Source organism: Elephantulus edwardii, unplaced genomic scaffold, assembly GCF_000299155.1.
Source record: "Elephantulus edwardii isolate Elephantulus edwardi_28Jun2011 unplaced genomic scaffold, EleEdw1.0 scaffold00052, whole genome shotgun sequence".
NCBI classification, from domain to species: Eukaryota; Metazoa; Chordata; class Mammalia; order Macroscelidea; family Macroscelididae; genus Elephantulus; species Elephantulus edwardii.
Genome location: NW_006399802.1, coordinates 4,043,013 through 4,054,773, shown reverse-complemented (window position 1 = coordinate 4,054,773; position 11,761 = coordinate 4,043,013). Strand labels below are relative to the sequence as shown.

The window sequence follows — 11,761 nt, the reverse complement described above, 5'->3', positions numbered from 1 at the left end:
AAAGTTTTTTTAAATTAAAAAAAAAACAGCAACAACAAACCCTGATGGAGAGTCATCCATGAGGGGTTTCTAACTTGACAGCATACACTAACAACAGTCGCTAGGAAGTCACACTGCTGACCTAAAGGCCAGGCCTCACTGGCAGTTCAAATCCACCAGCTACTCTGAGGAAGAAAGATGGTCTGTTTCCTCCCATGCAGTTAACAGCCTTGGAAACCCAATGGAGGGTTGGCTGTGAGCCGATTCCAATTTGTCAGCAATGAGTTAAATTATGCTTGGTAATGTAGACAGGCGGTGAAGAAGAGGAAGCCCCTCATTGAGATGGATCGAGCAGTCGCTGCAGCAGTGGGCTCAAACATAGCAACAATCTCGAGGAGGGTGCAGGACTGGGCAATGTTTGCTTCTGTTGACTATAGGGTTGCTGTGAGTCAGAACTGATTCAATAGCACCAAACAATTATGGCTAATGTAGGGTCATGACTGTGGCCTGACAGCCTCTCTCCTCTTGCTGCTAAGGGCCGCCCCCTGGAGCATCCCACCCCTCTGGGATGTCAGCCTGGCGCACCCCCTCTGCCCACAGCGGCCCCCAGGAGGTAGGAGTTTCTGATTCTCCAGACAAAGGAGCTCGGCTCCAGCACCCAAGCCAGGGAGAGCCCTGGGTGAGTCTGTGAGGAAGCAGGTGTATTTAGAGCCTGTATCCCTATAAATCAGAGGGGTCTGTCCCTGCTGGCTGCTGGAGCAATGGGCTGACAGCTGGAAATGGCCTCCTGATTATAAATGTACTGCCCTGACAGGGCTTTTAGTGGCTCAGTCAATGGCCATCGGAGTGGCTAATGTCTGCTAATGCCAGTCCTCAGCATAAAACTCTTTTAGGCAAAAGGCAATCAGCCAGCCCCTAGAGGACCCTCCATTCCTTGTCCACTGAGAAGGAAGAAGTGCTGTCTGTGGATGGTGCTTCTGCTCCTGAAAGACCTGGAAGGAACTCTAGCCCAGGCTCAGCTCTGGAGCAGCAGCTCATCCAAGCCTTGCCTGACCCTGAAGCGTCATTCCAGTGTCTCTGGCTTCAGAGAGCTGGGAGGTGGGGGGTAGGAGGCAGGAGGTATGGGTCAGAATGTGGCTCCCCGGCCATCTGCCACTGCCCCCTGCCCCAAGAGCTCAAGGTCAGTCTGACAATCAGCTCTTCCTCAGAGCAGAAACTAGGGCATGGCCCTGGGCCAGGGTACAGAGATAAAGGCCTCAGAAGTTGAGTGGCTTATACCAAAAGCCCCATTATTGCTCATGCCCTTTGACCCAGGAAGAGATCCAAGAGAAGGGACTATCAGGAAGGTAGGCAAAGCACTGATTGAGAGATAGTATCACTCCCAGGATAGGGCAGGTTTCAGAGCTAATGTCCATAGGGTTCCTGTGAGTAACAGGTGACTTGATGGCACATAACAACAACAACAAGCACAGACAAGAGCAGTACAGGGAACTCTGGTGGCCTGGTGGCAAGATGCTGCAGTGTAATCCTGAAGGCACAGGTTGGAATCCACCAGCTCCTCCTCTGGAGAAGTATGGGCAGTCTCCTCTCATGTGATTAACTCTGTCTGAAAACTCATGGGACAGTCAGGTATGGGTTGATTCCAACTCGATGGTACACAACAACACAAACAATCCCAGTACACTCCCAACTTGGGAGGCCAGAAACCTGAGCTCAGGTCCACCTCTGCCCCTCTTATTCCCAGCAGCCCTGGGGGAATCCTTTCTCTAGTGTGGGATTCCCCAAGTGAGAGCTCAGTGAGAGTGCTGGAATCCATTAGTAATACCTGCCACAGGTGCAGGAAAGCGAGCACAGATGTGCACTCTGGTCTCTAAGAGCACTTGAAGTTCTGCAGTTTTATTACACATTTTTGGTCAATCCTAGAAAACCCCATCTTTTCAAAAAGTCTGAAGTTTTAACTACCATATTGCATAATACATACATTTTTATATACAGTTTCAGAATTCTCTTACTGGAGTCTGGAATCTACTCACAGCTAGCAGTATCTTTTCAGAGAGTGGGAAGAGATTGCTTACCTTTCTCCCTCAAGGCAACTAGTGGATTTGAACCACCCAGTGTAAGGGTTGGCAGAGCAACTCCTTACCACTAGAGGGAGCCACCAGTGCTTCCTACAGAAAGGTGGTTATTACATATCATTGAGTCAGAACCCACTCATAGGTGACCCTCCCTCCAGTGGGGGAGGAGACTGCCCAGCTTTCTTCCATGGAACAGGTGATGGATTTGAACCACTTGACTTTGGGTTTGCAGCATAACCCCTTACTAAACCATCGAAGCTCCCTTTAGCAAGCTTAGGAAGTGTAATTTTAAAAACCTAAAACCTATGAAAGATAAAAGTTTCCCATTTATTTACTTTGGATAAACTGTGGTTATAACATTTTGGTACATTTCATTCTTTTTTATTTTCTCAGTATTAATATGCAGATTTAAAGTTGTTGTCAGGTGCCATCAAGCTGAGTATGACTCCTAGGGACTCTGAACAACAGCTCTGAACCCTGCCCTACCCTATGGCAGCCTCCTCATCTCTGACACACTTGAATCCATGTCTGCAGTCACTGTGTCGGTCCTTCTCACCGGGGATCTGCCTCTCTTTTGCTGACCCTCCACCTGTCCTCTCATGATGTCCCTTTCCAAGGAATATCATCTTCTAGCAACTTGTCCAAAGTATGAGAGAGAAAGCTTCACCAAGGAGCGCTCCAGCTGCACTTTTCCCAAGAAATTTCTAGTTCCTTTGGCATCCATGGAATATTCAGTACTCCTTAACACCGCAACTCAAAGGCATCAGTTATCCTTATGCATTGTCCAGTGCTCAGAAGCATAACAAGTGCTGGCTTGACCATGTGGATTGACACAGTGACTGCTGCAGTGAGTTCCAGTGTGTGAAGAAGTGTGAAGATAACACAAGATAGGACAGGGTTAAGATCTGTTGTTCATAGAGTTGATGGCACCTAATAACAACAGTGTTCCCTTAGGGAGCTCTGGTGGCCTAGTGGTAAGAAACTGCACTGCAGTACTGAAGGCACACAGTTCAAATTCACCAGCTGCTCTGCAGAAAAAGGATGGCGATCTCCTCCCGTATGATTAACTGCCTCTAAAAACCTGCAAGTGAAAACCCACCAGAGGGTCAGCTATGGATCAGTTCCAACTAGATGGTACACAACAACAACCACAATTATCTATTGTGGTTGTTGTTCTCGTCATTCTGTGGCATTGAGTCGCCTACAGTTCAGCAACCATTTCATTTATCCATTCATCTGTGGGTAAATGCATTGTTCCCACTTCTCAGGTATCATGAATATTGATGTAATGAACATTCAAAGGTTTTGTGTGAACATGGGTTTCATTTCTCTTTGGGAATATGCTTAAGAGTGGACTTGTTTGGTCATATGGTAACTCTAAGGGGCCCTGGAAGTTTAATGTGTTACATGTTGGGTTCCTAACCAAAAGGTCAGTGGTTTGAATCCACTAGGTGCTCTGTGAGGAAAAGATGGACAGTCTCCTCCCATGTGATGTGCAAATCCACAAGCAGGTCAGCTCTGAGCTGGCTCAGACTTGACGGCAACGAGTTTCCATTTCATAAGGTCTCTGTGAATCAACTTGACACCGAAGGGTTTGGTTTTTAAAAAGCCCAAAAGGTGGTGAAAGAGAGGAAGACCCTCAGCCAGGTGACTTGACAGTCACTGCAGCAGTGGGCTTGAGTGTGTCAGAGATGGTGAGGTTGGCACGGGATAGGACAGGGTTCAGGTCAGCTGTTCGTAGGGTCACTACGAGTCTTACTCGATAGCACCAAACAACCACCACAAAGTGATGCATTAGTTAAGCAAATGGCTACCAACAGAAAGGTCAGTAGTTCAAAGCCATCAACCACTCTTAGGGATAAAATGAAGCATTCTGGGAATAAAGATGAGGTCACCTGTTTCAGTAAAGATTTACAAACTTGGAAACCTTCTGGGAAGTTCTACTCTGCATATGGGGGCAATACGAGTTGTCATTGACACAACGTCATGGGTTTTTTTACTCTGTAGCAGACTCTGTGCTAGAGCCTTTCCAGATCCCCTGTCCTGTGATCCTCACAGCACTCCTGTGGCAATTGCCTCCAAGTTACTGAGGATGACATTGAGGTGTAGAGGCATGGAGCAATATACTCCAGGATCACACAGAACATCATGGCAGGGCCAAGAGTCACAGCGAGTTCTGTCCCTTACATTTTCCTGTTAATTTTATGATTACTCCCCTTCCTTCTCTAACCATCCTGGACACTGTTTTGCAGACAGGAAAATTGGACCCTCACTACCCCAAGGTCTGTGGACATAGAGGAAACGTCTTAGACATCAAGTGGAATCCTTTCAATGACTTCCAGATTGCCTCCTGTTCTGAAGATGCCACGGTGAGTGCCAGCATCGAGCAACTCAGGAATTCGGTCTTGTAACTGAAGAGTGAGATGGGGTGGTTGGGGGCTGGGGCACCTGTGCTCAGCTTGGTTGCTCCCCGACTCCTTCATGGCTGAGGTGAGGTGAGGTGAGGTGAGCTCACCGTGGGAGTGTTTAATAAGTAGGTTGAGGAGGAAGAGTTACGGATTCTGGATCCTGTAAGACTTGGGGAAACCTCTTCTCTAGGGACCGCAGTTTCTCCACCTAGAAAAAGGGCCCACCTATCTCATGAGTTACTCTCCTAAGTCATTCCCACATATCTCTTGAAAGAGCTGTGGTGGTGGCTGAGCGATAAGGAATTGTGCTGCCAACCCAAAGGCAGACAGTTCAAAGGGAGGAAGATGGCCAGTCTTGTCCTGTGCGATTAACTACCTCAGGAAACCTGCTGGAGGGTCTGCTATGAGGTGGTTCTGACTGCATGGCATGTAACAACAAACAGTATCTCATGAAGACCCAGTGAGACTCATATTCCAGTGGGAAACTCCACTATTTGGGCAAACTACAAAGTGTTGTGAGGGATATTTTTATTGTAGCCAGAAAAATAACAGACCACTTAACCTTACAATGAGAAAGATGGGGGTGGAGCTTTTTATTAATAAAGGCACCAAAGCACCCCCAAAGCTTCAGTTCCACCTATAATTTTGAGCTTCTGCTCTCCACCAATGATGCTGTCCCTGTCTCCACAGTACTTGGGTGTTATTTATTTACCATTTCTTTTGTGTCTACTTGTAAAGCACAGGGGACGTGGCTTAAAACAAAAGACACATGAGTGATCAGTGATTAAAATAAGAACAAAAGAAAAGTCATAGTTACCATTTATGGTGAGCCTGGTGGCTTCCTGACCTATCATATATACCACATATCCCTCAACCCCACAAGATAGGTTCATTTCCTGCCGGAGAAGCCAGGGATCAGAGAAGTGCAGTGATTTGCCCCTGACTACACAGCTGTGAGCAAAACGTGGCACGAGATTGAGATTCCTCTGAATCCAGGACTCAATCTCTTTCCAGTGAGCTATATACACTTCTAAGAGCAAGAGCCACAGATGGAGGGAGATCAGGAAATAACATCAGAAACACAGGCTATGGAAGGTTGCAGCTGCTGAACTCCGGGTTTAGCTCTGAGCTGCCTGGTAACCAAGGCAAAAAGGGAAATACGTTGACTGTATTGCAGACCCTTCACTTTGTGATCAAAAGAAGTAGAGCAGGTCATCAGGAGAAGCAGGCACAAGATTCTAGGAAGGTTCGTGTCAATTTCTATCTGGGACATGCTGAGGAACACAAAGGATAATGCTTGCCAAGATAGTTTCACCAAATGTGCAGTCAGACCCCGTGAAAATTGGCCTTGTCTTCTGTTAGTTTGCAGCTTCTAACAGGGTATCAGACCCCTGACACTCTCCCCATTGCTGGCATAGTGCTTTCAAGCTTGCTTTGAAGGCTCCCTTAAAGCTCTGTTAAAGCCATGTCTGGCTCTGTAGTTCTCAGCCATCCAATCCCAGCCACCTCTGGGGCACCGTGAGTGGATATGTTGTTGGGAATAGCAATGTCCTCTGTTCCCAGCAGTACCCCAGAGTACATCCAGGCCCTTGTTCCTTCTTATCCCCTGGGACTCGTCATGGAGGAACGGCTCTACAGCTTAGCAGTGCTCAGCTGTCTCCTCCTCGTCCCCTGGGATGTGTCGGGGAGGAGTGGCAGTCCGGCTCCAGGGAGTGGATAGTCTTTGCTCCCACAATGTTGGGGATGGTTTCTACACCTCCCAGATGCACTCCAGCCCAGGCCCGGTTCTGTGCAGTCACTGTCCTCCTGATACTGGTGTATCTTGAGCCAGCTACTGTTGTTGTGGGACTAGCTTCCTGACTCTAAATACAAGGCAACCAGGTAATAAATATTAGCCAAATTGAATTAAAAAAAACACCTACTTTAAAAACTTGTATATTTCTAAAAAGGGGTGCGTATAATTATGTTGAGGTCAAAGAACCCTGTCAGACAGTGAGGAAGGTCAAGCCAGCACCATCCTGGGCCCCATTTTCTTCTGCAGCATCCTCTGCAGTGCCTCCACTTGTATGCCTCTGTGACGGGGAGCTCACTCTCCTCCAGGACAGTCCATCTTTCCCCAGACAGCACTGATTACTAGATGTTCCAACTTTGAGCTGAGCTGAGGTCCACCGGCCCAGCCTTCCTGAGACCAGTCTGGACGGCCGTTCTCTTGGGCCCTCACCACTGACTCCATACAGCTGAGTCCTCTGCCCTTAAGCTTTTCTTCTTCCAGGGAGTTCAGTCCAACAACTCATTCAAAGAGTAGAGCTTTTTGCTGTACAGTCTCAATCCTGAGCCTGAAGTGGCTCCCTCGTGCCCTGAGGATACAGCACAAAAATTCCCCTCTGTGCCTTTACACAAGGAGTGGGCTGCCATTGTCCTTTGGGGCCTATCCTGGACTGAGAGGCAGATTTGTTCAAACATACAGCTTGGGAGACAGACTCATAGCCCAGCACTTAGATCCTTAGGGTGACAGAGATTACCAGGCTGCGCATTTAGAAATTTTGGCAAATCTTGGTGTAATGCCTGTCTCTTCTCAGTCTGGAGGACATTAGTGGATCCCCTGGCCCTTCTGCTGGACGCTGTCAGTTCTGTGCTTCGGATGGCAGTAGTCTAAGGTGGCCCCCTAACCCTCCCCCTGGGCTGTATCTCATTGCCAGATTAAGATATGGGACATCCCAAAGCCACTGCTGTCCAGGAACCTCACAACCTTCAAGAAGGAGCTGGTGGCCCACTCCCGCAGAGTGGGCCTGGTGGAGTGGCACCCCACAGCCTCCAACATCCTCTTCAGCTCTGGCTACGACTACAAGGTGAGTCTGCCTGGAGCGGGTGTGCTGCTGGGCTCTGCCCAGAGATGTCCCCCTGTTCCCAAGCCCTTGGATAATCTCCCAACTCAATCTCCAGTGTGCTGTATGGCCTGGGCAAGTCCCTTGTCTTCCCTGAGCCTCAATTTCCCTTCGCATTGCACATCTCTTGGGGTTACAGAGACACAGCAAGGACTTCTGATTGAAAGAAAAATGGGGACTGAGAGTCCAAGGGGCTCTGCTCTTCCACCTTCTGACCAGAAGTGCTCTTTCCGACTGGTTTATACAGGATGTATCTGCAGTTCCTGCATTTGGTTGTGCAGGTGATTTCTGTCCACAGCTCCCAGGGCATTATTCACATGCCAGGTTGTGGGAGTGGAGTGCCCTGGAGCTGTGCAGTGTAGCCCTGTTCATCAGTACGTGGTCGAAGCTGCTGCTAATAACAGTTTGAACCCCCTAGATTAGCTGCCCCCCTGGGATTCGCCCAGCATGGATGTTTTGCTATTCAAAGGCAGATGGTGTTTTCCTTCCACTACCAGACAGCCTGACTCCCAGCTTCCCCTTGCTGCCTACCACGTGGCAGCTTCAGCTGCAGAGCCACCCCACCCGAGGCTTCCTGGCCAGGCTGCCATCTGCAGCCTCCCTCCCGGGGATACTGTGTTTCACCGCAGCCCAGCAGGCGTGTGGCGGTGGGGCCCGGGGTGGGGGTGACCACTCCACCCAGCCTGCTCTCTGCTGAGCAGGTGATGGTCTGGAACCTGGACACAAGGGAGTCTACAATCCTGAGCCCCGTGAGGACAATTGACTGTCACAAGGACGTGATCCTCTCCATGTCCTTCAACACCAATGGCAGCCTACTGGCCACCACCTGTAAAGACCGCAAGATCCGGATCCTCGACCCCCGAACGGGGGCAGTTTTCAAGGTCAGTGCTGGGCCAGCGTCCAGTGTGAGGTCAGAGGTTAGGGGTCAGAGGAACAAGGGGCGGAGTATAGGTGGAGAGGGTTCTGAGGGCCACCTTCACATCCATTATCTTCTTCCACACTCTCAGCTTCCCAGAGCGGTTGGATAATAATCCCATTTTCCAGATGAGAAAACCAAGGCCCAAAAGAAATGATGTGGTTTGATCATATTGAAAACTGGTACTTGAGCGTGGTCTGACTCGAGCACTTGTGGTTTAACTCAGCTGTGTCCCTGGCCATGGGATCAGGAGCGCTGAGGACCCCCACTGTTCCCCACCCTGTGACGCTAGGCCAGCACTTCCTGCTCTTCAGCAGTGACTGGAGGACACACAGTAGACAGGAGCTGCTCAGCTCTCTTCCAGAGGGAGCAAGGAGCTGGACAGTAGCTTACCTCTCCTGCAATTCAGGATAAAGACCTCTCAACGCAAATGGAGTTGAGAGACTGTGTGTGCACGGAGGGCTTCCTGGAGGTGGTGCCAGTGAAGGCTTCTCCAGACAGAGGTGGGAGAGGAAGGCAGGCATTCCCAGGAGAATAGCAGTGTATCAGGGAGTCCAGGGTCCCAGCTGCTACCAGGAGTCCCCTCCTACAATCTCTCCCACCAACCACACATGTCTTTCCAGGAAGCCACCTACAAGAACCACCGGGCTAACAAGGTGCTGTTTCTGGGGAACATGAAGAAGCTGCTGTCCACGGGTACGTCCCGGTGGAACAACCGGCAGATGGCCCTGTGGGACCAGGTGAGTCTCACACCTGGTACCGACACCCCCTCAGCTGAGTGCTCAATGCCTTCATTTGTTCCTTCATTTCTCTTACTTAACGTCTCCTGCCAGGTGCTGGGATCCAGGCCTAAGTAACAGGGAGCCACTGACAGCCCACCAGAGAACCCAGATCTGTGTGCATCTTGTCTTTCCAGACTGGCCAGGAGTCTTGAGAGGCTCTTGTGTAGGCGAGGCCAAGGGGCTGAATGTGACACTGGAGGAAATGGGGAAGGAGAGGCATTCTGGGCAGAGGGACCAGTTAGAGCAAAGACTAAGAATGAAATACTGAGGATGTGGGCGGAAGAGCTTGTCTTTTAGTGTGATTGAGAGAGAGATGGATCTCGGGGTGGGGTGAAGGCCAGGCTAAGCAGTATTGATTGTTGCTGGAGTTTCAGAGATGAGGTAAATCCCTTCTCCCTTCTGAGTCTCCTTCTTCATCTTCTAACATAAACAAAGAAGTAAAATGAGTCGAGGAAATAGGAAGGGGGAGGTTAAACCAACCGAACCACCATCAAGTCAGCTCTGACCTTTCACTGGGTTTCCGAGAGCTCTGGGAATGGAGTGCCCTGGAACAAAAGGATTTACAGCCATCTTTTCCCCATGGAGCAGCTAATGAATTCAGTCTACCTACCTTCTAGTCTGTAGTGAGTGACCCTACGAACCAAAGGCTGTTTCCCTCTGGTGGTTTGGATCCACTGGAAGCCCCGAAAGAGGAAGATAGGCAGTCTGCATCTGTGTGATTTACGGCCTCTCGGAAACCTGAAGGCAGGTCAGAATAACTAGCGATAAGCTGGTTCCAACTCCACAGCACCGAGTGAATGAGCGAATGACCTTTTAGTTAGCAGCCTGTGCATCACACGCTCTTAACACGTCGAGCTCTTGCTCCTTCGAGGGAGCTTCTCATAAAGCTCACTGCTGTTGAGTTGGGACCAACTCATAGCTGACCTTTCAGCGGGTTCTGGAAGCTGTAAATCCCCCAAGAGGAAACTGCCCATCTTTCTCCTACAGTGCTACACATGGGTTCACGTTACATTAGTACAGCAACGTCTTATGGACTACGTTAGTACAGCAACGTCTTATGCCACCAGAATTCACAGAGGGAGTCTATTTACTAAGTTGTTGGTAATGGCAAAATAGAAGATGATGAAGAAGAATTTCATTGTCTTTAAAAAGATATTCATCAGACAGCAACCCATAGATTGTACCTCAGGAGCCTGGGACATCCTCTCCTGCCTCACCTGTACACAGTCCACTCTCTCATACATATAAACACACACACACTCGGGCTTATATACACGCTCACACTTAGCCTTTCTCTCCTACACACACACACACACACACACACACACACACACACATCTTTTTCTTATATACTCGTTATTGTTTGTTGTTAAGTGCCATTGAGTTGAGTACAACTCATATGACCCTATGAATAACCGATCTGAACACTGTCCTGTCCTGTGCCATCCTCACAATCTCAGACACACTCATTCAACCTTTTTCCTTTTTTTTTTTCTTTCCTTGTTTGCCATCGAATCGGATTAGAATGGCACAGGAGAATATTGCCCCGCCTTCTCCAGCGGAGCATCTGGTGGAATCGAACTGCACGCCTTAGGGATTGCAATGCAGCTTCTTGCCACAAAGCCACCAGAACACCATCGATCTTTCTTAACACCTACACACACATGCACGAATCCAGTGTCTCTCACACATACACAAACTGTCTCTCAGATACACACAAACTCAAGCTCTCTCTCATATACGCTTACACACAAACTCAGTCTTCCACACACAAATGCCTCTCTCTCTCTCTCACACACACACACACACACACACACACACACACACACACACACACACACACACACCCTCTCACCTAAACAGCAAGAATCCTTGTCTTATAGAGCACACATTCCCCACCCAGGTTGAAGGTCCCGTAAGTGACCCCAGGCTGCCTGGTCTCCTATTTCCTCACAGGACAACCTTTCCGTGCCTCTCACCGAGGAAGACCTGGATGGCTCCTCAGGAGTGCTATTTCCCTTCTATGACGTGGACACCAGCATGCTCTATGTGGTGGGGAAGGTCAGCCTTGTGTGGTGGGAGGTGACCCTGTGCCTACGGCAGAAGGCCGTGCCACCAGCTGGGTTTCTGTGGTGCCAGAGAGCACCTTGGGACCCTTAGAGTAAGGCAAGGGCAACCCACGCCCTCTGGGGTGACTGTCATGGGGCATGGAGTTCACATAGGATACCGGAGGCATGCGGATGATTGGCAGAAAGCCCGCTGGGGAAACAGTTCTTTTATCCTACTCACATAAGTCTTCATTGAAAGGAGCTTCTGTTCCAACAGACTCTTTTAAATAATTGAAATGTGGGTTCATAATGTGCTTCATTCCGGGTTGTGATGACCCTGAAGTTGAACCAGAAGGTGAAGCTGTGGCTGGGACCTTCGCTGCCCTACAGTTAACACCTGTTCCACTTTCATGCCCTTCGAGTGGATAAATCCCTGCCTGTGCTAATGCCAACCCTTGCTGGTCACTCTTCCCGTGTGGTGAACCCAGCATCCCTCCAACCGTACAATACTCCTTCAGCCCAAGTGAGGAGGGACAGTCAGTATTTCTCAGCAGAGCACCCTGAATTTGGGGCACACTGGTCATCATCAGATGGGACTGTCTCATATTTGGTACCCCTGGCCACTGCCCACCAGGAGCAGCCCCTCCCCTGCTTTGAAACACCACCAA

The 11,761-nt window shown here is 49.5% G+C and overlaps 1 protein-coding gene across 1 annotated transcript in view; it reads left to right on the top strand.

Moving 5' to 3' along the window:
• The window catches only part of CORO2A (coronin, actin binding protein, 2A), a 32,881-nt gene that overhangs the window by 14,771 nt on the left and 6,349 nt on the right, over window positions 1-11,761 (top strand). The window contains exons 3-7 of the mRNA XM_006886873.1: window positions 4,307-4,423; window positions 7,162-7,311; window positions 8,049-8,228; window positions 8,887-9,003; window positions 11,002-11,106. Coding sequence (XP_006886935.1) covers window positions 4,307-4,423; window positions 7,162-7,311; window positions 8,049-8,228; window positions 8,887-9,003; window positions 11,002-11,106 — 669 coding nt within the window. The remainder of the gene's footprint in view (window positions 1-4,306; window positions 4,424-7,161; window positions 7,312-8,048; window positions 8,229-8,886; window positions 9,004-11,001; window positions 11,107-11,761) is intronic.